This window comes from Notothenia rossii, assembly GCF_949606895.1.
Source record: "Notothenia rossii genome assembly, chromosome: 2".
NCBI classification, from domain to species: Eukaryota; Metazoa; Chordata; class Actinopteri; order Perciformes; family Nototheniidae; genus Notothenia; species Notothenia rossii.
Genome location: NC_136904.1, coordinates 20,906,854 through 20,934,493, shown reverse-complemented (window position 1 = coordinate 20,934,493; position 27,640 = coordinate 20,906,854). Strand labels below are relative to the sequence as shown.

General features: G+C 41.3%; 3 protein-coding genes across 5 annotated transcripts; 1 reads left to right on the top strand and 2 right to left on the bottom strand.

Annotated features, from left to right (window-relative positions):
• Positions 1–312: 312 nt before the first annotated feature.
• On the bottom strand, positions 313–8,440 carry mphosph10 (M-phase phosphoprotein 10 (U3 small nucleolar ribonucleoprotein)). The gene is made up of 11 exons (XM_079664063.1): positions 8,301–8,440; positions 6,695–7,343; positions 6,447–6,613; positions 6,189–6,354; positions 4,169–4,310; positions 3,937–4,004; positions 3,700–3,837; positions 3,508–3,615; positions 3,094–3,201; positions 2,780–3,010; positions 313–595 (listed from the first exon to the last, which is right to left on the bottom strand). The coding sequence occupies exons 1-11, from the start codon at positions 8,384–8,386 to the stop codon at positions 446–448; spliced, it is 2,013 nt and encodes a 670-aa protein (XP_079520189.1). The 5' UTR covers positions 8,387–8,440; the 3' UTR covers positions 313–445.
• On the top strand, positions 8,377–23,763 carry mcee (methylmalonyl CoA epimerase). Of its 3 annotated transcripts, none has more exons than XM_079664097.1 (3): positions 8,377–8,506; positions 20,485–20,825; positions 22,149–23,763. In XM_079664097.1, the coding sequence occupies exons 1-3, from the start codon at positions 8,479–8,481 to the stop codon at positions 22,299–22,301; spliced, it is 522 nt and encodes a 173-aa protein (XP_079520223.1). In that variant the 5' UTR covers positions 8,377–8,478; the 3' UTR covers positions 22,302–23,763. The 3 variants fall into 3 exon arrangements, with proteins under 3 accessions (XP_079520223.1, XP_079520225.1, XP_079520224.1); XM_079664099.1 differs by lacking the exon at positions 8,377–8,506 and adding an exon at positions 19,777–20,102 and having other exon boundaries at positions 20,463–20,825; XM_079664098.1 differs by lacking the exon at positions 8,377–8,506 and adding an exon at positions 19,782–20,102.
• LOC307028787 (ferritin, heavy subunit) lies at positions 23,514–27,411 on the bottom strand. Its single transcript, XM_079664096.1, has 5 exons — positions 27,140–27,411; positions 25,714–25,819; positions 24,754–24,900; positions 24,325–24,450; positions 23,514–24,001 (listed from the first exon to the last, which is right to left on the bottom strand). Exons 2-5 carry the CDS (start codon positions 25,813–25,815, stop codon positions 23,843–23,845), a joined length of 534 nt encoding a protein of 177 aa, XP_079520222.1. The 5' UTR covers positions 25,816–25,819; positions 27,140–27,411; the 3' UTR covers positions 23,514–23,842.
• Positions 27,412–27,640: the final 229 nt, after the last annotated feature.

Genomic DNA, 27,640 nt, shown 5'->3' with positions numbered 1-27,640 from the left:
TGTACGTGGCTGTCTCCTCCTGATTGGTGGAGTTGGCCCAATAGCCGTAGCGCCACTTCTGTGACGTCACAGAAGTGTTCAAATCTGGATCAGTCTGTATCAGATCCGTTGCAGCCCCTTTTTAAGAGATTTGGGTATGGAGGAAAATAGAGAGGGTTGTGTTTTCTGACACTTGGTGAGTTCCCTGGAACACCGGGGACACATATTCATGTATACAAGACGTACAAAAGTGCATTTTGCATGATAGGTCACCTTTAACATTTATTATATCAGTTTAAAATGCTCTAATAATTACGAAATCAAAAACACATCTGGGCACTCACTTGATTTTATTGAAAATGGAGACATTAAACAAGGACTTTCAGATTGAATATATTGCCACTTTCTCATTAAAAAAAAGAATCTATACAATAAAACATTGGTCTTCAACAAAATGTCCCAGTTGTTACAACTTGAGTTTGCTGACAGAAACCTCTTTGTTTTTCTTCTTCTTTGAAGACTGGTCCTTTGCACTTTTGATCTGACTTTTAACCTGGTCCTGCAGCTCAGAGAAGAAAGCTTGAGAGGACCGCAGAGCCTTGTCCTTCCCCTCGTCCTGAAACAAGGGAACATCAAGATTAGTTAAGTAGCCTTAGGAAAATACACAATTGTATTTATTAACTACAGGGTATATGCAGGAATCCTGAAGTCACCTTTTAAGACCTTTTTCAAGACCCTTTCCATACATGTTAAGACCTCATTGCAACTTCGATTTCTAACCGGTTACATTGGCGACACACTTTACCTCACATTTACTATATTGATTGTAAGATAGCACAACTAAACAGAGTGCAGACAGACTACTGAAGCCTCCTCTCCACATGAACTTCAACCTCTCTGTGAAGGTCAGGTTTAATGCAGTATGCTGCTTTGTTGCTTCTGTAGACTCTGTGCTCTTTCATTCCAGTAAAACTCCTCAGAAACCATTAGAAACCAGTATTTGACCAATAAACAAAACACTTGACAAAACTTTGAAATGTGAAATATATTAAACTTTGGTGAGCTTCAGCGGGGTAATGCCATATAGGACCTCCCTCACAAATACCCAGGGATTAAATTGGGCTGGGGCTGTCCGGGGCTAAGCCCTCACACATTTGTCATATGTTCGCAAAAAACGATGTCAAGACTTTTCTCGTTCTTAATATAGACTATATTTAGGGTCTATATGTGTTGAATTTACTTTAAAATAGCAGATCTCTGTGACCGGATATAGTTTGGCTTAGACCCCGGCCCCACGAGAACGCATACGTTAAAACGCATACGCAAACGCAAACGCAAAAAAGTATTCCGTTCACACGCATTCGATTCATTAACGTGTCCGTTCACACTAGACTGCTGGAAATGCTGGAAACGAGGCCTGTAAGTGGCGCTGCTGCCGCCACAAAATACACCAAAAGCAGCAAAAAAAGACCCCGGAGCGTGGTTGCCATGGTTGCCCTTCTGTTTATTCTCCGCGGTGGACAGCGTGTTCTCCTGCTGTATATCTCTCAGGTAGTCCACCAGCAGATGAAAAACACCCACCTATCCGCCTCTTCCAAGGGACGAGGGAACCGTACGGCAGAGTTTCCGTTAAAAAAATGTTCCGCCGGTCAACATGTCCGTTAAATCTTCCGTACAAAATTAGAAAAGTGCCGGTCAGAGGTCTTCTTTGTTATTTATTGAGCTTTAAAACAAATTGATAACGAGTCTCTGTATAATAATATAATAATATTTAATAAACAGTGCCTGCCTCTCTTTTCCTCCCCCTCTTCTGACAGCCCAGCAGCAGCAGGAGACGTGGGGAGAGGGAGGCGGGGCTATTTCATCATTATCAGAAAATGATCATATAGGGCTTACACACGGAGCTGTTGGACCCCCAGAGCGTTGCGTATGCCGGTAGTCGTTTAGTGCCCCCCCCCACAGAGCGGAACAAAGGCAACGAAACTTAAAATAAGAAGCAGCATTTTACGGCGCTCTGCATGGGGCCGCCTTGAGGGGGTTTCCCGACATGTCGTTTCAGTAAATTAAAGGGTGTTTCATGTTGTCGTTGCTGTGGACCTTCCTTAATACCTTGGAAAATGCCGTTTAATACTTTATAATAGCCTTAATTTTCGCAAAATTGATTTATAAACTTTTAATACTTTTTAAGACCCCGCGGACACCCTGAACTAAGAATATGGCATTAAAAAGTGTGTTTGAAGTAAAAGCAGGAACATGCAACTAAAACCAAAGTAACAACACCAGAAAAAAACTGCTTGCTTTTAAAACGTTTATCGAATAAAAGTACAGATGTACTTTAAATTTCACTTGTGAAAAGTTCATATATTTATTTTTGCAATAAAATAGTCTGTGATATATTGCTATTACCTCTGAACATGTAAAACATAATTTTAATGCTGTAGGGGTCTCAGGAGTCAGCTAATTGTAAGGTTTTTTAATTTACTTTAGAGTGGTATGATCTCTACAAATACTATAATCATATTTGGAACTTTTCTCCAAATGGTGATTGCGCTTTGTATTGTAAGTCGCAAAATTTTATATAATGACATATTTAAGTGTTCATGAGTTTTGTGTGCAAACGTTTTCAACTAAAACTGTCAAATGTAGAAGTACTAATTGGCATACTTAAAGTACAAGTATGTAAAAAACCTGAGAGTTTAGAACAGGCCAATACTGATTCTGTACTCTGAGGTGTGGAGCAATACTGGAGCTGAATCCTTACTGATCTGAGCAATGTGAGAACATGTAAACAGACACTCACCTTGAGTATTGTGGCTTTGCCTCCTTTTGTGAGTTTCTTCAGGTTCTCTGCAACTTCAGCCTTGGACAGCTTTCTGTTCTCATCGGTTCTACTGGCCTCTTTAAGTTTTTGTCTCTTTTCTTTCTCATGGATCTTTACACGCTTCACCATCTTCTTGTGGCGTCTCTCCCGCTTCTTGTCTGTCGAACTCTTCTCAGTATCACCCATAAGGTCTCCTGCTTTGTTCTTCTCCTATGGTCAGAGGAGAGTATTGTTAGTGTAACAGAATATACCAAGATCAAGATAAATGTTTGAAAAATTAATCTGTGACAAACCTTGACTTCTTCTGGTGCCAGCATTGTAGCATCACTGGCGCTGACTGGAGCCACCTCCTCCATTGTGATGGACGGCAGGTTAGACACCACTTTGACCTCGGGAACATGCTGTGGACAAACAGAAACACCAACGCAGGTTTCAATACAGGAAATGTTTTTTTTATTAAGATATGTTCATATGATCAGTTTAGGTATCTATTGTGCCTCGCAACTTTATAATGCATTAAGAGTCACAAACCAAATTGTAGATGTCATTTACCAGTTAGATCTAGGGTACAAATCCAACCTGTTTTTGCTCAAGAAACCTCTGAATTCTGTTAAGGGTTGAGACTAACTTCTATAATTTGCAGACGCTTTCACTCTTAACAACATATACCAAATCTCAATACTTGAGGCACAAGAGGCAAATCTTACTGGTTTAGGTGTGAAGTGGAAGTTGGAGAGAGCATCCAGCTTAAGAAAGAGCGTGTCCATAAGCTTTTGAATTTCAACATGGGATGGGTTCTCCTCCTCGGTCTTTTTCTGAAATCAGAAGAAAATACAAAAATAATGTATACGGTTCTTATGTGTTAGAGAGGAGCAGTGAAAACAAGATAAATGTCAAACCTGATTCTGCTTGAGGTATTCCTGCTCATAGATTTCTGCTAGACTTTGTTTGCTCTTCTCATGGTCCAACGTAAGTCTCTTCTTGTACTCAAACACTTCCTCTTTGGGTTTCTCCTTTCGGACCACGTCATCAAACGCCTTACAGAGACACAAGCCAAAAGGGACAGGTTTATGACCAGTACAAAAAACAACTCCTTAGTTTTATTCCAAAAACCAAAAGAAACACTTGTGACTAACCTGGTCTTTTATTCTCTGTTTGATGATGTCTTCAAGCTGTAGTGTGGTTTCCTCTGTGATACCAGGTGCTAAAAGAACAGAGATACATTGTTGTTATCTGTTCTGAAATAACACACAAACATTTGTTCTTGCCATTTTAATATTCTTAATGAAACAATACAAATATAACAATGGTGAATAATTGTATAAATACCAAATAACCTGCATGGCCCAAAAGAAGAGAGTTACTCACCCATCCTGGATGTCTGCTCAAACTCCACATGTTCCTCCAGCATGCTGTTCTCCGGACGCGTCTGCGCCGTCACCTCTCCGGCCAGCTGCCACGGCTTCGTTGCTAGAGCTGTTTTCTCCAACTCATCGATCTTCTCTGACATCTGCAGGTTACGACAACAATATTATATAATAAATGTTATTAATGGGCTTTCAGAAGGCAATCAGCCCTTCTCTAAAACAATACAAGGGGTCCCGTTGATGGGTGCGTGTGACCTCCAGAGTGAATTAAAAACACAATCCAGGAAGTCCAGGTGGTGGAGGAACAGAGCTGGAAGATATGCACCCCTTTACTTTAATCTGATGTTTATTGTGCTGCCGTTTAAGAGCACTGTAATTTACCGTCTATTCCGTCAAGCACTCTCCTTAGCTTTTTTTAAGTTTCACTCATGCTGGCTGCATGAAGGAAACCATGAATATGGTGTTAATCAGGCACCAACAACAACGTTCTTGTTGCGTTTCCACTAGGGTAGTTCCGGCTAACGGGTACTTTTCACAGTTTTTCTGGCCCTCCAAAATCGTGGTTCTTTCCGGGCCAACAACCGGGCTGAATATGCTAAACTAGTGACATGAGTGGCTATAACTACAACACAATGAACATATTTTACCGTGATTTCATTGTAATACTCGTTTCAAAATGATACCGAAGGAACAACATACTGATACCGGTTAGTAAAAACCATGAATTAATGCTTTGACAAGTCGGCAGGCGAAATACCTTTTAAAATGCGTGTTTACTGAATGGAGATCGGCTAAGCTAACGCAGTATATGCTCCGACCGTCCACACTCACAACAGCCTATACAGACATAAATAAACCAGCGACTGTATTCTCCATGACACAGACAGTCTGTGGTTTGTACTTGTTTGACTTTTGTCTAGTTTCTGAACAGATATGAGGAGCTGTGAGCTCTGAGTGCTAACAACTAACGGCTGATGTTGGTTTTGTGGTTCGCATTGAGATGACGCCACGGCTCCGCCTACACTGCGTTACTATAGTTACTGCCCCAGCTACTAAACGGTAATGGTACGCAGCATAAAGTGAGCCTGGCCTACCAAGGCCTAACTATACCGTACTAAGTCAAACGAGGCCCTGCAGTGGAAATGCGCCATTAGCCTTCTTTTTTTTTTCATTGATAAAATGTTTTCTCATTCAAACTTATTTGAACAATTAGCAAAGTTCTTAACCTGTTAAGCCCTAAGCCTGTTTTGTTCAGAACAGTAACAGTAGACTAAAAGCTTTAGGAATCCACACTATAACATATAATAAGTACCCTGTATCAAGGTTGATGCAAAACAAGTGACATTTACCTTTTTAGAGAGGTTTAGAAAAAAAAAAAACCTTCTGGGGTTATTTGGGTGCATCTTTCATATCTCTGGCACCCCTCGGTCGATTTTGATGATTGACACCTCGTTTTAACCGTTAGAGCCAATGGAATCGAGGGGAAGTACCTAAAATCCATCTAAACATTACCTATTGGTGAATGAGTGATGCGTAGGCAGAATGCCCAAAATCGGAAGCTGTCATACACTCTGGTAGCTCTCATAGCAACTATATATGAAAACTCTGTTATTGACATAAATATGTCATCCAATGTGTCATTTCAGACACATTGGATTAACCTATGGATGAACCTTCAACAGCGTTTTTATCGTTTTAATGCCATTGAACACAACTTTTGATCAGAACAACAGCATAGGTAAGACAATGCCCCCTTTTTGCTCCGTAAAGCTCCGTGTTGTGATGTCTGTGTTTGCTTCCCCTGTCGCGAGTTCTGATTGCTCAGTGGTGATACTTATACCCCTAGAATCTGTGGAATCTCAGCTTGCTAATCAATATCTTGTTTGTGCAGATCCGATATGTAATAAGGGTATTTATACCCTTAGAGTTCTGTGCTAAGTGTGTTAAACAGGTTAAAACTCTATTCGGACTCCCCATTCGAGCAACACAGACAGCCAAATAAATGTTCTAAAGCTTCTTACCTTTTCTTGCCGTTTCTCAAATGATGACTTTGATTCAGTCTTTATTGAGCTTGCAGATTTTCCTCCCAAAATGTTGACCAAGTCCTCTCCCTCGCTGTCCTCGTCTCCAAGGAGTTTAAAGCTCACTTTCTTACGGGGTGCTTTCGACTGATTTCCCTCTTCATCGCTGGCAAACGGTAGACACAAACATGCTAAAATCAACCATACGTGCTTCTCCCACACATGATTATCTGTTTTGTATAATCTAATAACACTTACTCATCATCACCCTCCTCTTCGCCGTCGGAATCATCTGCCTCGTCATCTTCTTCACCTTCTTCTTCAATGCTGTCATCCTCGCCATCTGACTGCTCACCTGCTTTAGCTGGTTCACCGTCAACAGCATCAAAGAAGTCCTTGTACTTGAGATTCCTGGAGCTCTTTACCTGTCAATATAAACAATGATCAATATTTATTCTGTATTCTGTAAGATCAGGACACAAAGAATGTGCGATAAAAATACTTACAGTCTTTCGTTTTTTGGCAGAAAGTAGTTGATCTATGCCGAGATCTTCGTCGTCATCACCCGATGGCAGGTCCTGAAAATAATCTAGCTCATCTTCGTTCTTATCATCTTTTCCTTCTTGCTTGTCCATAACATCAAGAAAAGACTCCATCTCTGACAGTTTGAAGAATGTATCATCGACCTCAGAGGGAACCACCTTTGTTTTGGAGGCTTTCATACCAATCAGCTTTTTCTGTTTCTCTCGCTTCTCCAGAGCATCCACATCAAAATCTAAATCCGAGTCCTCATCTGTGTTACCCTCGGCCCCGTCCTCAGGCTCCACAGCCTTTTTCTTAGACTGTCTAGGTGGCTCCTCCTCATCCTCTGCATTTTCATCATGAGTTTCTACTTCTTCCTCAGCACTGTCCTCTTCCTCTACCAGCAAATGTAATGTCTCATCTGACAAGGCCTCCTCAGCTACATCTTTAAAGTGTTTCAGTACAGCGTTGTTCTGTAGCTCCAGCTCCTGCCAAATCTGCTCTTCGTCAAAGTGTTCCACCACCAGCTGATCCAAAGGGCTGCCTTTATAATCTGCAGGCTCCTGGGCTTTGTGGAGGTCATACAGGGTCTTAGTGAGAGATGTGAAGTCTGCTGCCACTTCATCCTGAAGGCTGAAAAGTTGGAAACAAACATCACACATCAGTATGATAGGTCTAGTATATTATTAAAAGCAAGACGTTTCAGTGTTCAGTGCTAGGTTACAAGTACTCAATACAATATATTGAAATACATCCATCTGGGATACACTTGAAATAAAAGATATTCTTGAATATTAAAATTAAGTAGGTATTATGTAATAGAATGAAAACATTGAGTTAAAATTATTTTTGATTGCTCAGTTGACTGACACACCTGAAATATAAACCCCCATTGGTCCCATAAAATGGAGTAATGGTATATTAAGTAAAACGTATTTTATATAAAATGTTTTGTAAGATACTACAGGATGCTATTTCACACAAATCAATCTTCCAAAACTATCTTTTTTCTGGCAGCTTTTTATTTAATCTCTTACAGGTGAGGTACCTACACATACATTTTGCAGTGCATATTCAAGAGTGTCTCTCTACAATACATTATTATTAAATCTGACTTATCTATGTGATTCTGAATTCCATTAGATATCTCAGGTCTTAGTCATGTAAGATTCAGGATAAATATGAAAGGATTTTCATATGTTTTTTCCCTTTGGTAACACTATTACAGCAGCTGGTTGTCCTGCAACATAACAGGTATAACAATCACAGCACTACTGTTAATGCAGTAAGGTCAGCTGTAAGCTGGAAAGGAACAGGAAGTTAGTGTAGATACAGTTTAGTTTTCTGTGGTGGTTTTGTTGTGGTCCTCATTGGTGAAAAAGTGCAAGGGATAGATTTTTAGTGTTGATAGTGTTGTACTCCTTGAAGTATCCAACAGGGTGACAGATAGATACACGCCGCTAACGCTAGAAGTACATGCAATTAGCATTAGCTAACGGTTAGCTAGTTGAAACGCGTCTCTTTAAAGAAGCCTTAACAACATTTAACAGCTTTTTCAAAATCGAAAACCCACAGACAGCAATCACTTACCTCAGAAAGCTCTCTGGGTGGGCTGTGTTGGCATTTATTTTCTTTACGCACTCCTCCAGCACGCTCAATACATCTACACTAGCCATCGTTAAACCCACATGCGTGCCCGTCTGTGTTGCAGGTAAACAGGCTCACCAGGAAACAGTTCCGCTGGTGTCTTTGGTTCCTACATACAAACATGGCGTCCGCCGTGCTGAAGGTTGCAGGTTGGTTTGTGTTTATATATGTAATCAAGTCTTAAGTGCATACTTTAATCTCAAAACGAGTGTCAAATAACGTATTGGTTTATACAGCAGAAATACTCGCAGCAATTATTGGGCTGCAATTGGTTGAAGAGGTCAGACCTGAGATATGCACAGACTCACTATCTGCTTTGGAAATCATACATTCGACACTAACTGTTAGAGAAGATTTAATCATTGAACTTAACCATTGCTTACTGAGACTTCAGAGGAGGGGAATAGATGTGCAGTTATGCTGGGTGCCTGCACAGAGGGGGTTAAAGGGAATGAGCATGCTGATATGTTAGCAAAATATGTTTTACAAAAGGAAATAGCAATACCAGTTTCAATTGGAAAAGGAGAAGGAAAAGCAATAATGAAGAAGAAGGGTATGCAAATATGACAGAAAAGGTGGGAGGAAGATCAGAAAGGGAGGAGATACCACAAGTTACAGAAATCAGTCATAAATAAGGTCTATGCAGAAAGGAACAGAGGGGAGGAGATCATCATCACTAGACTCAGATTGGATCATACAGGATTAAACGGCACAATGTTTAATAATGGGAAAAAGTGAAGCTGAAGAATGCAGGCGGTGTGGAGTGAAAGAAAATGTGGAACACATCATATTACACTGCAACATGTACAAAACAGAGAGGGAAAAACTAAGAGACAGGGTCAGAGAGGCAGGAAGGGAGTGGAGCCTGATGGGGATAGCCCTACTGGGAACAGAAGGTGAGGGGGTAAGAGCTACCAGGAAGGCCACGACCATGCCGTATTTGAGTGAAACAGGATTGATTGGAAGAATTTAAAACAACGTAAACACACTCACAGTGGTATAATTCCACAAGTGGTGATAGGATGATATGGTGATACACACTCTTGTACAGTAGGTGGCGGTATGCACCTTAACGTTGTTTGCAGTCCGCCAAAAACCGAGAGAAGAAGAAGAAGAAGTGCATACTTTTAGCAGTATAGTCGTTTTCTGACGTATTGAACCCATAGACCAGGGGTGCCCACACTTTTTTGGCTGGTGAGCTACTTTTGAAATGACCAGCTAACCGAGGTCTACCAACCAAAAATAAAATCCCAAATTGCAAGGGTTGCTGAATAACACGTTTTATTTTTACATGGGATAACTACAATAGGGCTGCAACAAACGACTAATTTGATTATCGATTAATCTATAGAATAATGAAACGATTAATCGAATATTCGGACTACCACTGTGTGCCTTGCACAATTTCTCAAACGCTCTTATTTAGCCGTCAACTTTTAGATTTAGTTTGAGGTTGTTTTAGGCATGTGGAAACTAACAATGAAGACAATAAAGATGAATACTTGATTCAAAAATACATATATTATTAAATTAACTTAACAAATTGTGAACAAAATTAACATTGCTTTTTATTTGAATTAAATAAATAATATTTCACATCAAAAGAAACAACAATGTTTTAACAAATCTTATTAAATAATCTGATGACAGAACTGGAAACAGAATAGCTGAAACTTTAACAAAATAAATAACTCAGTTACCTCTAATCATTAACCCATGTTTGTATAATGTAGTTAACTCCGTGTGTTGCTGCTAGCATACATAACACCTGACGTGGAAACGTTACTCGTGGATGGGGCTACAGAGCTACTAGAAAGACAGTCGAACCCGGTGCATTCCTCCGTCTGAATGTGGTGCACTTTTGCTAAATGTTTAGACAAATTGCTCGTGTTACCGCCCTTACATGCTAAACACTTTTGGTGACGAGCATTGTCCACCTCAAGACGGGTAACATGTAACCACACCTTGGAGCGCTTCTCTCCACCATCTCCTCCGTGTGTTGCTGCATGTAGCAGATGCGTGTGTGTAAACTGCCCCGCCCCCTTGCAAACAGACGGGGGAGAGAGAGATCTCTTCTGGATTGGAAAGATAGAAAATACACCGACCATAGACGCATTTGTTTGTCTTTTTGCATGTTAGAAACGAGTTGGCGACACTAAGACTAAGAGATAATGTTTGTGTAGCAATAATACATGACCTTTCTCAACTCGCTACTCGGAGGGAAGTCGCTGTCATATGCCTTGTACACTCCGATAATGCCTCTCCACGTTACCTTTCTTTGGCAGAGCGACGCTTGCTTTACAAATAAGGCAAATAACCTTTGAATGTGACATCACAAAAAAAGATTCTCCCTCCCATTCTGTGTGGAAGTGGTATGTCTTTAGCTTTTTGCTCGTTCCCGCACTCATTTTGTTGTTTGTCTCTCCCGGCACTTGACTGATTTTGTATCGCTTTGCATTCTGGGTTAACAGACTGGAAAGCAATAGGTCGCTTTTTCTGTCAATCAAGTCAACTCCTGAATTAAGTGGCAGGGAGGCCAAGGGAGGAGGGATCAAAACCTGTTTTGTCTATTTTAACGGAGCTGGATTTTTTTTAATTTATGAATGACTCGCGATCTACGTACTGGGCACCTCTGCCATAGACTGTATATAGATTGAACCTCAAATAGGACCGTGTTTAACTTTGGCTGTGTTGCACAAAGTTACTGCTCGAGTTGAACCATATGAATGTTACATAAGCTTGTCTTGTTGGAGCGTTGGGATGGTACTCTACTTCTATGTCCTGGCCCCTGATGGATTTCTTGATCATAGTTTTATCCTACTGTATGTGTGTCAGTCATTAAAGTCATGATTTACAGCAAACCCTCGTTCAAAACCACCAATACCTTTGTAGCGGCCAAAATCATATAGAAATAAAACAGATAATTAACTTAAAATAATACAGCCGCTGAGGCACTAGTCAGCAGATCTTACGCAGGGCAAGGATCCAGGTCCAGACAAGATTCTCCGTTGTACATTTACTTTGATCCAATATCATTGACAATGAACAGGTTTCCTATGGTTTGTTCCTTAAGCCTTTCCTATGGCTTTCCTTTCCTGTAGTTGGAAAACCCTGTGGCTCGAAACACCCTGGTAAAAAACCGTTTGCCTACTAGTGCTCTGGCTTCCACTTCCACCTGTCTCCAATATATACAATTACACCAGGTGCTCCAATCACCCAGTGCCCAAAACATGCCTTCAATGACAGAACCCATGCCTGGAAATTGGTTGACTTTCTACACTGCGTACATTACCTGCCCAGGGTGCCAGAAGTGATCCGTTTGAAGGTTTTAACTTATTTTGAGTTTAAGTTTAGGACAAACGGCCACTACATCAAGTAAAAAACCCGCTCATGGATTAAAGAAAGAAGAACTTTCCTTGGAATACGATCCTGCGGACCTGCTATTGGAGTGGGCTTTCCGATGGGAAAGGAACTTGGATTGTTTTAATCATTTTTCATGGAGCATCTGCTGTTGAGAGACAAAGACCTGGTCCAGATCTAAGAAATCTCCACATGGTATGTACACTGTTTTAAAACGCCATATAGGAAGATGGTGAAAATCAGTATTTTATGAAAAGACTCAGTTATAAACTTGGACTGCTTTAATTCGCTGTGCGCTTTGTTGGATTATTGACGCAAGAGACGGCCTTCATTCATGAGAAGATAAAGCCTTGTGTAGGCCCAGCTTGTGACTTATGTGGATGAAAAATAACTGTTCGTTTTAAACCAAGTTGTTTTCGATAGTGTTGCCACCTTTTGCTCGACTTATTGCCTGATTGCGGGACCGCAGTGTTATCCGCAAGTGTATAAGATGAGTGACGAGTCAGCGGCATCCGATGAGGAAAGGCCAGCATCAAGACGGTCAATTAAACTGACCGCAAAAGGAGTATGCTTTTACATACAAAATTGTCAAGAGAAACGCACTGCAAAAACTAAGCAGGCTAAAAAGCTAATGGATAAAATACGTCCTCTACTAGAATTAAACGACAATGCCGATGCAGTAAACGCTCAGCTCGCTTTGTTCATTAAGTGTTACGAAGATGCATGCAGTTTGCACGAAGTGTTTATGGAAATGCCTCTACCAGAAGATGATCAAACACTTCAGGCAAAAACTACGAACTTTGAGAAAAAGATGAAATCATGTCGTGAATTTATTGAAGAGGTAAAGCAGTGGCTGTCTAAAATCGGTCGTCCATATTCGAAGCCAATTGAACCTCAACCTTCCGACGTAGAATGTGTTGATGAAATAAGACCTGAGGATAGTATTTCTAACATCTCAAGTGTAAGAGGAAGTTCTGTAAAATCACGTGCAACTGGTGTATCAAAGACGTCTGCAACATCCACAGCGCGCATTAAGGCGGAGGCCGAAAAAGCAGTTCTTCTCAAACGCTCTGAAGGTTTAAAAAAGATGCATCACATTGAAGCACAAGAGGAAAGTCTCCGCAGGGAAGAGGAAAGTCTCCGCAGGGAAGAGAAAAGGCTCCGTAGGGAAAAGGAGCAATTGGCGCTTGAAACTGATTTAGCGGCAACTAATGCAAAGATTCAAGTTTTAGAAAGGAACTCTTCACGGTGTGGGTCGGCTCGATCTGATGGAATGAACTCCTATTTGGAGAGAAGCAAAGCTCAAAGGTCCATCAGTTTAAATCCCCAAGCCAACACTTTTGTCCCACATGAAAATCATGTCCGAGCCCCCCTTGATCCTGCACCAGTTGTAAGGCAAAAAGAAAGATCTGCATATGCTGCACAAATGGATGAAAGGCCTGCTAAGCCAGAAGCTCCATATCTAGAAAGACAGACTGCTGGTAACAATCAGAATGACATGATGAGCATTATGCACAAACAAAACGAAATCACTGCATTGTTGGTTCAGCAAAATATGTACTCTGCTCTCCCTACAAGAAATCTCCCTGTTTTTGATGGAGACCCTATTCAATATGACTCCTTCATTAGAGCTTTCGAAAATGCAGTAGAGAAGAAAACCAACAATCAGAGCGACTGTTTGCACTTCCTGGAGCAGTACACTAGGGGGCAGCCTAAAGACCTTGTGCATAGTTGTCAGCATCTACCTCCAGATCAAGGCTATCAAAGAGCCAAAAGTCTTCTCGCACAGCACTTTGGAGATGAACATAAAGTTGCATATGCTTATATGGAGAAAATATTTAACTGGACCCCTATTAAAAGTGAAGATGTCAAAGGATTACAATCATTCGCTCTGTTTCTCCGAGGATGTACAAATCTAACAGAACAAGTGAGGTATATGAGGGAACTGGACTTACCATCTAACATGAGAAGCATCATTTTAAAACTTCCTTACAAACTGAGAGAAAAATGGAGGAATGTTGCATGTGATCTGAAGGAAAGAAGGGGGGAGAGGGCTACATTCATCGATCTCGTAAATTGTATTGAGAAACAAGTGAAAGTTGCCTCAGATCCAGTTTTTGGAAACATCCAAGACTCTCAACATAATATCCCCAAAGTCATCAAAAGCAGCCAGCCAGGAGACAGAAGGAAGGGAAGCAGCTACGCTACAAATGTCACTCCTATGAGGGAAGACGCTATGGCACGGCCTGCAGGATATACTAATAAAATCACCTCCACTCATTGCTGTCTGTTCTGCCTGCAGAGGAGCCACACACTGGATCAGTGCTGGCAGTTTAAGGCCAAAGTACAGCGGGAAAAGATCAGCTTCATCAAGGACAAGGGCATTTGTTTCGGTTGCCTGAAGGTAGGCCATACAAGCAAAGACTGCAGGAGTCGATTGGATTGTTATGTATGTCACCAGAAACACCCTGGAGTCCTCCACATTGAAAGACCGGATAAAGGCACATCCGAAAAACAAGCCAAACCTTCTCTGAGTCCTCCAAATGAGCCAAATGTAACCTCTCAGACGTGTGGCCACATTGGGGCCGGTGTGGAAGATGATTCCACCTTTTCAATTGTTGCAGTAAAGGTCAGAAGTAAACTGACAAACAAGACCATGCATACATATGCTTTCTTGGATCCGGGCAGTTCCGGCACATTTTGTACTGAAGCCATGGCAAAAAGACTGGGTTTGCGGGGTAAGAAGACAAGCATCCTGTTAAAAACAATGGGACAACGAAAAGTTGTGGATACTCACGTTTTGTCGGGTCTTGAAGTGTCTGGTATGGGTGCTGAAGATTTTATAGAGCTTCCTGATGTTTTAACTCAAAGAACTATGCCTGTGTCTACTCTTAACATTCCACGACAAGCAGATCTTGATCCATGGCTGTATTTGAAGGATGTAAAACTCTATGACATTCATGCAAGTGTTGACCTGCTTATTGGAACTGACGCCCCGAAGGTCTTGGAGCCGTGGGAGGTGATAAACAGCCAGAATGAAGGGCCTTATGCTGTCAGAACCAGAGTTGGCTGGGTCCTTAATGGTCCTCTTCATGGTGGAGGCTGCAGAAGTAAGAGTGGCTATTCTTCCGTATCAGCAAACCATATCTCTGTTGAACACCTGCAAGAAATGCTTGTACAACAATATAACCATGACTTCAATGAGAGGTCGTCAGAAGAGCAGTTGGAAATGTCCAGAGAAGACATTAAGTTCATGGATATTGTTAGTAGCACAGCAAAACTAATTGGAGGCCATTATTGCATTGACCTGCCATTCAGAAAAGAAAATGTAACTCTGCCAGATAATCGTTATGTTACAGAACAGCGCTTGGGTAGCCTGAAAAGAAAGTTTGATAGGAACAGTCTGTTTAAGGAAGAATATACTACGTTCCTAAGTGAAATGATAACACAGCAACATGCTGAACCAGTGCCTCTTGACCAGCTGACACAGAACAATGGGAACGTTTGGTACATCCCTCACCATGGGGTGTATCATCCTCAGAAAGGCAAGCTCAGAGTTGTGTTTGACTGTGCAGCCTCATACAAAGGAACATCACTCAACAGCCAGCTTTTGCAAGGCCCTGATCTTACTAACAGCCTCATTGGAGTTCTTGTCCGATTTAGGCAGGAGCCTATTGCAATTGTGGCCGACATCCAATCCATGTTTCATCAGGTTCATGTCTCAGATAAGCACACCAACTTTCTCCGCTTCCTTTGGTGGCCAAATGGTGACACCGCACAGGCACCACAGGAATACCGCATGAAGGTGCATTTATTTGGAGCTGCATCATCGCCAGGCTGTGCCAACTATGCCTTGAGGAGGACTGCAGAGGACAACGCAGAACACTTCCCTCCAGAGGTTGTGAGTACAGTGAAAACCAACTTTTATGTCGATGACTGCCTCCGTTCAGTGGCCTCAGAAGAGGAAGCTAGGAAAATGATTCATGATTTAACTGCACTCTTGCACAAAGGAGGATTCACTCTGTCAAAGTGGGCCAGTAACAGTCGTGCAGTGCTACGCTCTGTCAGCGAAGACCAAAGAGCAAAGGACATGATGGACCTGGATTTGGATACAGATCAACTTCCTGTTGAGCGTACATTAGGACTACAGTGGCACGTTGAAACGGACCAATTTGGATTTAAGGCCTCTCTACAAGAGCGACCGCAGACGAGAAGAGGAATTCTTTCAGTGGTCAGCTCCCTCTACGACCCATTAGGCTTCCTTGCTCCATTCAGCATGATGGCTAAGATGTTACTGCAAGAATTGTGCAGAAAAAATCTTGGATGGGATGAAGCTATTCCCCATGTTCTCTCCAAGCAATGGGCTGGCTGGTTGGAAGATCTCCACAAGGTGGCGGAGTTCAAGATTGATCGCTGTGTCAAGCCTAAAGACTTTAGCAACCCTGTCACTGTTCGGCTTCATCACTTCTCTGATGCCAGTGAGGTCGGGTATGGAACTGTATCGTATTTAAGACTGGAAAAGGACAATAAAGTGCATGTTGCTTTTACTCTGGGGAAGGCCAGAGTTGCTCCACTGAAGCAAATGACAATTCCTCGTTTGGAGCTCACAGCTGCAGTGCTCGCTGTTAGAGTAGACCGCATGCTACGAAAGGAATTGCAGATTAAGCTGGAGAAATCTGTTTTTTGGACCGACAGCACAACAGTCCTGAAATACATATGCAATGAAAGCCGGCGATTCCATACTTTTGTGGCCAATCGAATTGCAGTCATCAGAGAGGCAACTGATGTTGACCAGTGGAGGTATGTAGGGACTAAGGAGAACCCTGCAGATGAGGCGTCAAGAGGAATGAGGGCAGAGGACCTCCTGAATGGAAGGAGATGGATGATGGGACCTGATTTCCTCTACAAGTCCGAGGATGAATGGCCTAAATTGGACGTAGATGTTCAGATGATCCCTGGTGCTGACCCTGAGATGAAAAGGGACTTGACTGTGAATGCTGTTGTTAAAGACACAGACAATGCTATGAGCCACCTGATTCATCACTTTTCATCTTGGAAGAGACTGCAAGTAGCTGTTGCTTGGCTTCTTAAGTTCAAGGAGACTCTTGTGTTATTGGGACATAAGAGAAAGGAGCTTTGTGCTTCTGCTGAACTCAGTCAACAACAGGTTAAAAGCCAAATGAAGAGCTTTAAGTCTACACTTAAAGGATAGAGTCTGATACCTCAAGATGTGACCAGAGCAGAGCTGACAATCATCCAGTATGTGCAACATCAACGGTTCAAGGAGGAAATCACCTCGCTGCAGAGTGGTGTGAAAACCATATCCAAAGACAGTCCCCTGTACAGATTGGACCCAGTGATGGAAGGTGAGATCCTCAGAGTTGGCGGTCGGCTTAGCAAGTCCTCGCTGCCAGTTGAATCTAAACGTCCTGCTATTCTGTCCAAAGACCTGCATGTATCCACATTGATTCTGCGCCACATTCATCAGCAGCTAGGTCATGCTGGAAGAAACTACATATTGTCCAGATTAATGCGGAAGTATTGGATTATAAATGCAAACTCTGCTGCCAGAAAAGTCATATCAGATTGTGTAGTTTGCCGACGCCAAAGAGGAAGACTCCTTGAACAAAAAATGTCTGACTTACCTGTCGAGAGAGTGTTGCCTGATGAAGCTCCCTTCACTCATGTTGGCGTTGATTATTTTGGGCCCATTGAAGTTAAAAGAGGCAGGGGTCTTCTCAAAAGATATGGAGTGCTCTTCACATGTATGACCAGCCGCGCTGTACACTTGGAAGTAGCACACACGCTGGATACGGACTCCTGTATAAATTCAGTGAGAAGATTCATCTGCAGACGAGGCCCAGTCTCCACTCTCAGGTCTGACAATGGAACCAACTTTATTGGAGCTAGCCGTGAGCTCAAGGAGAATATGATTGCTCTGAATCATGACAAAATCCAAGGAGCCCTTCTTCAGGACGGCATAGAATGGAGATTCAACACCCCATCAGCTTCACATCAAGGTGGTGTTTGGGAGCGCCTGATTCGCTCAGTGAAGAATGTGCTTAACTCAGTCCTTAAACAGCAAACCTTGGACGATGAAGGACTCCAAACAATGTTTTGTGAAGTTGAGGCAATTGAATGATAGACCTATCACAAAGGCCTCAGATGATGCGAATGACTTGGAAGCCCTTACTCCGAATCATGTTCTGTTGTTGAAAAACAAACCAGTTATGCCACCAGGACTGTTTGACAGAAATGATTTGTATGTTAGGAGAAGATGGAAGCAGATACAGTACATGGCGCAACTCTTCTGGAAGAGGTGGGTTTCTGAGTACCTGCCATTGATGCAACAGAGACAAAAATTGACAGCACTAAGAAGAAACCTCATACCTGGAGATGTTGTTCTTGTGGCAGACGCTACAGCCCCAAGAGGATCTTGGATGATGGGGAGAGTTTTAGAAGTCAGAGCAGATGTGAATGGCCATGTGCGCTCTGTGCGTCTCCAAACAAAGACCAGTATCCTGGAGAGGCCTGTGACGAAGCTGTGCCTGCTGCTGGAGGCAACACTGTGACCGCATGGACTCTCTATCTTTCTCTTTGCCTCTCTCTCTGTCTCTTTCCATCAATAACACCTTTCCTTCATAGGTTTGCCAGAGAAGACATCAGTGCCTGAGAATGCATGTTTAGTGTGTAGCTCCATGTTTTTTAAGTCTAGTAATTGTGATAAATGCCCAATTAGGGGCCGGAGTGTTAGAGCTACACAGTCTTTTGCATATAGTAATTGTAGTTTGTCATTTAATTTGTTTATTATGATTTTGCTCACATTAGAAGTATATATTTGTGGTAATATTCTGTTAAGTTAATAATAATTTGTTTAGTTAATTTCTTTGCTTTATATGTTAGTCTTTATTTGGGTTAATTTATTTAGTGTGATTTTTGGTTTAGACACCTGGGGGTAGTGGTGAGCACAGGTAAGGGTGTATAGACAAGTTTACGCGCCAAAACACGGGTAGCGCCATAACCCTACACAAATGCACTTCATTTCCGCCGGAAGTCTTTTGCACAGCGTCTGTCGGTGTAAACCGGTGTAAACAGTCAGACGGGCACTGGTGTAAACACAGCGATTTCGATGCTAACAGTGATGCTAGCTTGGGAACACGATTCTACTTCTTTGACTGGAGATGGCGTTACTCTCCCCCACCCGAATTCAGTGCAAAACTGGGAGGATAACATGACGACGTGGCCCAGCATAACGTACAGCAAAATTTGCTCCTACTTCGTTCAATCCATGGCAATAGATGGAAAAGCAATGGACAGTCTGAAGGCATATCATAAGGCTGCGCACATTCTACTTTGCCCACATGCTCCCGAAAATTGTTGACGATTTTGTTGAGGGAAGGTTACAGTTCTGCAGTAAATATCTCAGCATTTTAAAACCAAAATAAACTGCCTTATTTAGGTCATGCCCACAAGAGCCAACAGTTGTCTGTTGTTTACATAATGCACAATTTACATGATCTCTTTATGCTGTGCAATATATCATATGTGCCTGTACTGTTTGAGTGAAAATAAAGTTTGATGTAATTTAATTTCATTATTGCACTGTTATTGCATTATTGCATTTCATATGTTCCTTAGAGTGCTACAATTTCTTTTAACACAGTTCATCATTCATATTAAGCTCATACTGTACATAAATAACACTGAATTAATTAATTGTTGAGAGGAAACTAAAGAAATGGCTTCAACAAGAAAGATCACATGTTTAATCCTAACAGGTATTACAAATTAAAATATAAAAGCAGCCCACACAATTACATCACTATGAAAATATTCATATATAATATTAAAAAATACAATGCATGCAGTATTTGTTGTGTTTATCTGTATTTAATGAACAACATGGCTGGGTGCTGGGTGCTGGTTTGTGGTCGTAGCACTCTCTATCTAACCACTCGTTCAGGTGCTTTCTCGAGTGATTGCAACCAACTACCGCACACGTAGTTCCCGAACCACTTTTCTTCATGTTGTAATTGTTATATCCTCTTTGTCTCTGCGATGTCAGTGCTTTGTCGGCACAACGGAGCTAGCTAGCAAAACAAACCCAGTCCGCCAAAACGGAAGTGCATTGCATCGAAGGGAGGAGTTCAGGATGTAGAGCGGAAACGGCTCAATAACTTGTGTATATAGGCAGGAAGTGGCAGACCACCTGTTTTTGCACCTGGGTAATGGGCACATGGTTTTTTACCAGCACGAGAGAGGATTGTTTGTGACCGAGAAAACAATAAAACCAGCCTCAACGACAGAACCCATGCCTGGAAATTGGTTGACTTTCTACACTGCGTACATTACCTGCCCAGGGTGCCAGAAGTGATCCGTTTGAAGGTTTTAACTTATTTTGAGTTTAAGTTTAGGACAAACGGCCACTACAACCTTTATTTAAAATCCTTTGGAGACTCGATACCAATGACAGTCTGATTTGTAGGGGAATGTGTGTACAATAATGCACACTACATCTATTATTTACTAAATCTGATGGATTTGTGTATGGGTTTGCTTTGTAAACAACAAACATATATTTGAAGAGTTAGAACCACCTGGTACAGAATACACTGAGTAATATGTGAGACTGAGACTGTCACATGTGAACCTTAAATCAAATTTAAAGGAAAAGGAGGAACATTGTATCATGTAAAAACTTAAAGGACTAATATTCCAACACAAAAGCCATATCTAATCCAACAGTATTTTTAATCTGATTATTCAGTGGCAGGTCTTTCCAGATGTTCTGCTCTCACACTCATGAGGGCACATTCAACGACAGCCCCTCTCCATCAGGGCCTACCTGGATCCTTGTGGAAGCTGGGGAGGCTGAACCACATTGCCATCGCTGTCCCTGACATGGAGAAGGCCACGGCTCTGTACCGGGACGTGCTCGGGGCCACAGTGAGTGACAAGGTGCCCCTGCCCGAGCATGGCGTTTACACAGTGTTTGTGGAGCTCGGAAACACAAAGCTGGAGCTTCTCCATCCTCTGGGGGAGAAGAGCCCGATCGCTGGCTTCCTACAAAAAAACAAGTCTGGAGGGATGCACCACATTTGTATCGAGGTAAGACAGCATTGAAAGCATGTCTTGTAGACGAAGTATTGTATTCTGTAATCTGAATAAGCTAAATCTAAACTTATAACAGGAACAATACCCTTTCTTGACAGCAGACATTTTGACTCTATATTCTTAGGAAAGCAAAGGTGTTACATTATGCGTCGCTCTGTTCGTCATCAGTAAGTCATGACATATTGACAGTGAGTCTGCAGACACAATACCAGAACCACTGAAACCTAAAGATATTAAATATATACTAATATAATTGTACCACCATTGTTTAATTAGTAACACAGTTTCTACTGTTTGGCCTGATTTAAGTCTGAAGTTTGAGTCAGTGTTAATAAAGTGAGTTAAAGTGATTTTGTGGAAATAGTCATGAGTTGTTATCCTACACACCTGCCACTAAGATCTGATCTTCTGCCTGAACAAAAATAATTGAAATGGTAAGTAAATGTTGAAATGTCTTCCGGGAACAAGGCCAACACCAGGGCCCAGATGGCACTGACACGCTGAATGGCCTGTATCCAAAAAATAATAGCAGCACATTAATGCAACAAACATCTTGTCCCACTTCATGCCAAAATGTAGTCTTTTGGCCCGGATTCTGAAGAAACTGGATTTCTATCATACCTTAAGGGTATGATAGCACTATTATTTGGTATTTGGTATATTGCCTCATGAATTTTATATATGTGTCTTCATCACTAAGCATTAGAAGAACACATGAAGAAAGCACATCTCCACCAGGGTCAATCCATAACAAAACTTAATGGGTTGTCCTTGGCCCATGCTTCAACCTTCAAACAAGTTTCGGGAAACGTGGTCCTATATTTTACACTAAATCTTGCCGACCGAAAAACCTTGCAAAAACAGCCTCGTTGGCAAAATAAACAAAAATGTATTCATCATGTATAAATGTATTTATTTGACCGATTAATAAATCAATAAAAGCTTATTCCAGATATATGTGTTACCAATGTATATGACCAAGCATTACACAAATGTATGCAGTGGTCAACCAATAGTAGACACAATTGCATCATTTGTCCATTAGAGAGCCCTGACACCTTCTAGGTATCCACTAGATACAAATAATTAGAAAAAATAATCTGTTGAATATGTAAATTGTGGTCAGTCTTTTTAAACTATTTAACATTTAGTTAAGCTATATAAAAACAAACTTATGACACTTTTGTTGCACATTTCAAACCTCATCACAACTACTAAGCCCTCTCTGTTAAAAACGTTGGACAGCAATACAGCAAATACAGTGCATTAACGATTATAAGTGTGATAGAGAAATAAATAACTGTTTCCTGATTGCAGGTAGATGACATCAAAGCTGCAATAGTGGACCTTAAAGCAAAGAACATCAGAACTCTGTCAGCAGAGCCGCGGATCGGCGCTCACGGGAAACCAGTGATGTTCCTCCACCCTAAAGACTGTGACGGTGTGCTGGTGGAGCTTGAAGAGGCGTGAACACCTCAGTCTGACGTGGGAGCTGTTTATTCACAAATATATTTTCCACAGGCAGTTTGACAACAAATCCTGATTTTGTAATAGGAGTCTTTACAAAACACAGAGGTTTCATCAATGTGCCTCAAAGTTTTTCCTTCAGCTCTGTTTTCCGCTTTCCTAATTTGTTGGGGGGGAAATATAAACATGCTGTGGTGTGTGGTTAGATGAATGTTCAATAAATACCCATTTCATAATGATAGCTGGGTGTTGACTTGACTTAAGTTCACTATATTACACGTGACTGCAAACAGAATGACTTTTTGAATACAACAAAGTATTTTTAGGTGGATTATTGGGTGTAATTTAAAATATTAAGCTCAGTGTATTTAGGAGGGCAGCGCTATACAATGTAACATTTTATTGGCACGCAGTTTAAACAGTGCATATCAAGACTTGTTTTTTTTTAATTAAAGTTGATTATTTATTATGTGAGATCTAAAACCATGCTTCTAGAGTCTAGACCTAGGAGTGAAACCTGTAACAACCAGCAGGCACCAAAAGTTTGTCTCAATTTAAAAAAGACAAAAAAAAGACAAGTAATAAAAGAGGAACTCGTGGTGATGCAGGTGTTCACACATTGTTCATTTACACTTCCCGTTATACATTTTTAATTTTCTGGGTTGGAAATCCCCTTGTTACATGCATTTTTTCTAAGCTTTCGACACTAAACATAAATGCTGTCACACAACGCTATTCTTTGGAACCAAACAGACAAGTGACAATTTGCTAAGACCTTGAGACACAGATGGCAGATGATCATAATTAGCTTCAGGTCAAGCTACTTATTTTGGATATTTAGTGTATATTTTCTAGAAACCGCAGGCCATGGGGAAAACTAATTATATCCTTAACATTCAGATAAACATTGTAATTATTTTTTCTCAATTACCAGTCTCTGGTGTCTACTTCAACAACCACATGTTTTGTCTGTTTTTTAGCATACAAATACAATAGCCAGATATTTTAAACATGTTATTTTCTTGATATAACAGACCTTATAAATTAAGGCTTTATAGAGAAGCTATCACTTCACCCTAAGTGAAACTTTACTTAAAGAGCTAGTTCGGTTTTCTTATTTAGTGGAAGTGAAACTTATTATTTTTACCCTTTTTTGTCAGTGGAGTACCGTTTCATTGGGACAACCATTCAAAATAAATGTAAACAAGAGACAAATCAGAATCCAGAGGGTTCGTTTTATTTGGTTTGATTGACAGCTGCTTGCAAAAACACAGAAAATACAAAGTGAAGATGCAGATTTAGCCGACAGCAGAGAGCGCAAGAAACAAAGGCGGGCTTTGGGTGGAGCAGCTCACAGCTCTGGGAACAGGTGATATGTGAAGTTACTGTAATATGGAGGGAATGGCAAAAATGAAATGAGTAATATAAGAGGTTTCAACAACTGGCCAGTAGCATGCAGATGGCTTCATATTTGGAAAAACAGTTGAAAGCTAGATACAAATATATATATATAAGGAAAGCTGTCAAATGTAATCTGGAGGGATTTAGGCGCTCTCTTTGCCCAGGGTGTGTTTGTCGAACAGATACTCTGCCAGGCCGTTCTGAGGAGCCCCCATGCGGCGCAGGTTGGTCACCCAGTCTCCCAGCTCCTTGATGGACTTCACCTGCTCGTCCAGGTAGTGTGTCTCGATGAAATCACACAGCTGAAAGAGAGAGGGATATCAATTTAGAGCTGAAAAACGTAATTATTTAGAGTGAAAAAAAAGCACTTGAATATACCCATGTGTTTCGTATTCAAGTACAACGTAAGCAAAGGTTACACTGGAGTTGAATTGACTATTTTACTAAGGATATTATTATGAAGTTGAATCTATCAGTGATGTTTTTGCAACAGTTTCAGTTGTATTGCTCCAGGGTACAGTTGCTTTTAAACACCTCAGCCCTCCTGGGTAAAACACGCTATATATCGCAGTCCATTTACCAGTCAAGGTGCTTTGCAAACATAAAGGCACAATTGAATACTCACATGTGGGTCATTGTGATCGGAGCAGAGCTTGTGCAAGTCCAGCAGAGATTGATTCACGTTCTTCTCGAGCTGCAGGGCACATTCAAGGGCCTCCAATCCGCTGCCCCACTCATCCCTGTCTGGCTTCTGCAACACAGCAGGTCAGGGAAACAGAGAGACACTTATTAAGGAGAGGCGACCCAGACAGAGAGCCCTCTAAATGCTTCAGTCGGTTTAACGTTTAACTATTGGTGTTTGTGTGTCACTGAAAGATAAGCGGCTGAGCACACTCACACCCTTTATATCTTTTTGACCTTTCGTTACCCTCCCAACATGTGCTGTGATCGCCCAGAGCGGGAAATATCAAAACCAGTTTCAGTTAAAAAAAACACACAAAAAAAAAGGATTTACTTGCAACAGAAACACATAAAAACAATAATGAGCTCATACCTTGACATCCTGGAGGAAGATCCTCCCCCCCCTCTGGTTCTGCAGTTTCATCAGCTTCTCAGCATGCTCGCGCTCCTCCTCAGACTGATGACGGAAGAACTTGCTAAAGTTGTTCAATGCCTGGTCATCCCGGTCGAAGAAGTATCCCTGTAAGGAGAAAATACCAGAATGTTGGTAATCAAGAATCAAAAGCACAAATCCCTAGCTGCCATGATAAGAGCAAACGGCTAACTCTTGCTGTGCAGGCAGAGTTTAATATGCTATTTGATCAAATGCTAATGCTCTTGCTCATTTGTTTTAAATCAGTAAGTCATTGATTATTGCTGAAACGATGCACGCTCATAAACACATGGCAAAGAATATACAAAGCGTTCAGAACCATCTCAACTACATAACACATTTATAATTATTCAACATACACAGGATAAATTAGTGGACAATGTTTAAAATTGTACATATATTAAAAAATGGATAAAAAGCCCTTTTTATAAACATCAAATGAGTGGGATGGACATGTTGTGCTTAGAGAGAAGCATGTTTTCTAAGGTCAGGCGCTGCACCCTGTGCCCCGTCTCTGTACATAATCTGAAAAAGGAACTTTGACCTTTGTTTTATTACTCAGTCACAAATCATTGATTCAAAGCAGTTCAAACTAACATCCAAAAGCCCGCTGCCATGATCCAAACATCATTTTGATCAGGAAATGGCTGCTTAGAGGGTGGTTTTTATTTATCACAACAGTTGGCTGCCTGACTATCTTCATACAACATTTAAGCACACCCAGCTCAGCGGTTATACAACCACCATACTGAAAGGAATCAGAATCACTTATTGAGAATAAATAACTAGTATAAGCAGTTACCCTTATGCAACCGTCACCCTGGGGTTTCCACTTATCTTTGTCCACACATCTGCTCTCTAATGCCTGAACACTTTCTGTAACCACCAATGAACTCTCACCATGGACATGTAGACATAGGAGGCATACAGCTCCAGGTTGATCTGCCTGTTGATGGCCGCCTCGCAGTCCTGGTGGAAGTTCTGTCTCACTTGGGAACTCATGGTACTGAAACAGAAAACAAAATCCTTACTAGACGAACAAACATGACTCCAAATTACACAACTCATATGTGGGTGTCAAACTGCATGTTGGATACAATTATATAGAAATGGTATTCCTTATTGACAACATGTGGTTGGAGCTTCTCAAATGTGAGGCTTTGATGGATTACTCTGTTTAATGATGTTGTAGTTATAAGTCAGACAAAGAAATGAAGTGCTTTGTATTTGCATGTTTAATTGAATTGGTTGATGATAAATGTCTGAGTGTGGGTTGCTGTGAAATAACACTCCGCACTGCAGAAATAGACACTGAGGCCCAATCCCAAACCACGCTGTTTTTACTAAACAGAGGTATGATCCTAAGTAAAACAAATATGAGGTTATCATGAGGTTGTTAACATCGCAATTTATCAGTGGATGTTTGCTGGTAAACGGCGTACACACAGCGTTGCACCGATGCAGAATCGCTGTTTAAGGGCTTGATAACCCACTCCCCCCTCGTTGGTTTGTAACAGCACTTAATGTGGCGGACCCTCCGCGCGAACGCGCAAAGGGAGGGGTAGTGTTGTTTGTCAATCGATGGGCCCTACCTTCATCAGAGGTATAACCTAAATGTTACATCACTATCACGAGGTTTGGCACAGCTTTCTATTTTCTTATACAAGGCAGATCTTCTCACTCAAAAAAGGTCAATCGTATAACCGTTACAAGATTTTTAAAGATTATATTGGCCAGCTCTAACTAGGGCTTGGCAATATTATATATTGATTTATTGTGACAAGTAATTGTGTCAGATGTTATTATATCATTTTACGTGTCAAGACTGCGTTACAGTAATCTTAAGCGATGCATTTTTCTGAATTTACCAGATTGTTCTGTAGTCAAATGTGTCAATAAATTCACATACATTCTGATGCTAATTATTTCTCAAAATTCTCATTGTGTACATTGTTTGCAAAAGCATCAATGGACAGCCATTCCATATCTAGGCATTTGATCACGACAATAATTAGTTTTATTTTACCCAGCCCTGGCTTCAACACAAGATTACAATTTCGTCAAACAACGCATAACAGCACGAACTAGGAACATGTTTTAGTTTTTACGGTTTAAATATACAACAAAGCCGTGTTTATCGGGCGGATGTTGTTGAGTGTTATGCAGGAGGAGATGACGCAGGTGGAGGGAGAGCTAACAGGGCCACACCGATATAAACAACCGCAGCAGTAACCTTACTCCTCCAATCTGCTAAGAAACATGAGGGGAAAGCCGTCGACGACAAACAAATACACACTGATAAAAAAACATTTAAATGAATTCTTACCAAGTCTCAGTGTCAGGTCTTCGTGGGAAGATGTCGAGAAGCGCGTTAGCAAAACAAACAGTTAGCTAGCTAAACGTGTTCGGGATAAAGTAAGATTGATAGCTGAGGTTTTGCGTTAATTAAATTAAATTAGATGTGGTCGATGATGGTCTGAGTGATCAAAAGGATTGTAGGGTGTCGAAGACAGCTGAAAGGTTGCCGTTCAAGCACTGTTGAAGCAGGTAACCTTCACTGTCCGCTAACGAGAGGACCGACTGATAACTAGACGGTGGGGAGCGTGAGGTCACTGCCTGGAAAAGGGAGGGGCTGCACCACCAACTGCTCCTCCCTTCCGTTTAAGTCCCGCATTTCTACTTCCGCCCCATGGGACAATCATGTATTGAATTCAATGGGGAGAGAAAGATTATCTTTCGATCGCGTTTCAATTTTGCGACGAATTACACATATGATGTTTGTCAATCTTAAAAAATCATTTCCATGTCAAAAAAGTCAGTTTGTCGT

What these genes read in the sequence shown, in the direction of transcription:
- mphosph10 (XM_079664063.1), bottom strand. Translation starts at nt 8,386, where the DNA reads ATGGCTAGTGTAGATGTATTGAGCGTGCTGGAGGAGTGCGTAAAGAAA. An exon ending in TGGCACCAGAAGAAGTCAAG is followed by an intron (nt 3,011 to 3,093) that starts GTTTGTCACAGA and finishes CTCTGACCATAG; the next exon opens with GAGAAGAACAAAGCAGGAGA. An exon ending in GCAAAGCCACAATACTCAAG is followed by an intron (nt 596 to 2,779) that starts GTGAGTGTCTGT and finishes CCCTTGTTTCAG; the next exon opens with GACGAGGGGAAGGACAAGGC.
- mcee (XM_079664097.1), top strand. Translation starts at nt 8,479, where the DNA reads ATGGCGTCCGCCGTGCTGAAGGTTGCAG. An exon ending in CGCCGTGCTGAAGGTTGCAG is followed by an intron (nt 8,507 to 20,484) that starts GTTGGTTTGTGT and finishes CTGATTATTCAG; the next exon opens with TGGCAGGTCTTTCCAGATGT. An exon ending in TGCACCACATTTGTATCGAG is followed by an intron (nt 20,826 to 22,148) that starts GTAAGACAGCAT and finishes TCCTGATTGCAG; the next exon opens with GTAGATGACATCAAAGCTGC.
- LOC307028787 (XM_079664096.1), bottom strand. Translation starts at nt 25,815, where the DNA reads ATGAGTTCCCAAGTGAGACAGAACTTCCACCAGGACTGCGAGGCGGCC. An exon ending in CCTATGTCTACATGTCCATG is followed by an intron (nt 24,901 to 25,713) that starts GTGAGAGTTCAT and finishes TTCTCCTTACAG; the next exon opens with GGATACTTCTTCGACCGGGA. An exon ending in CCGATCACAATGACCCACAT is followed by an intron (nt 24,002 to 24,324) that starts GTGAGTATTCAA and finishes TCTCTCTTTCAG; the next exon opens with CTGTGTGATTTCATCGAGAC.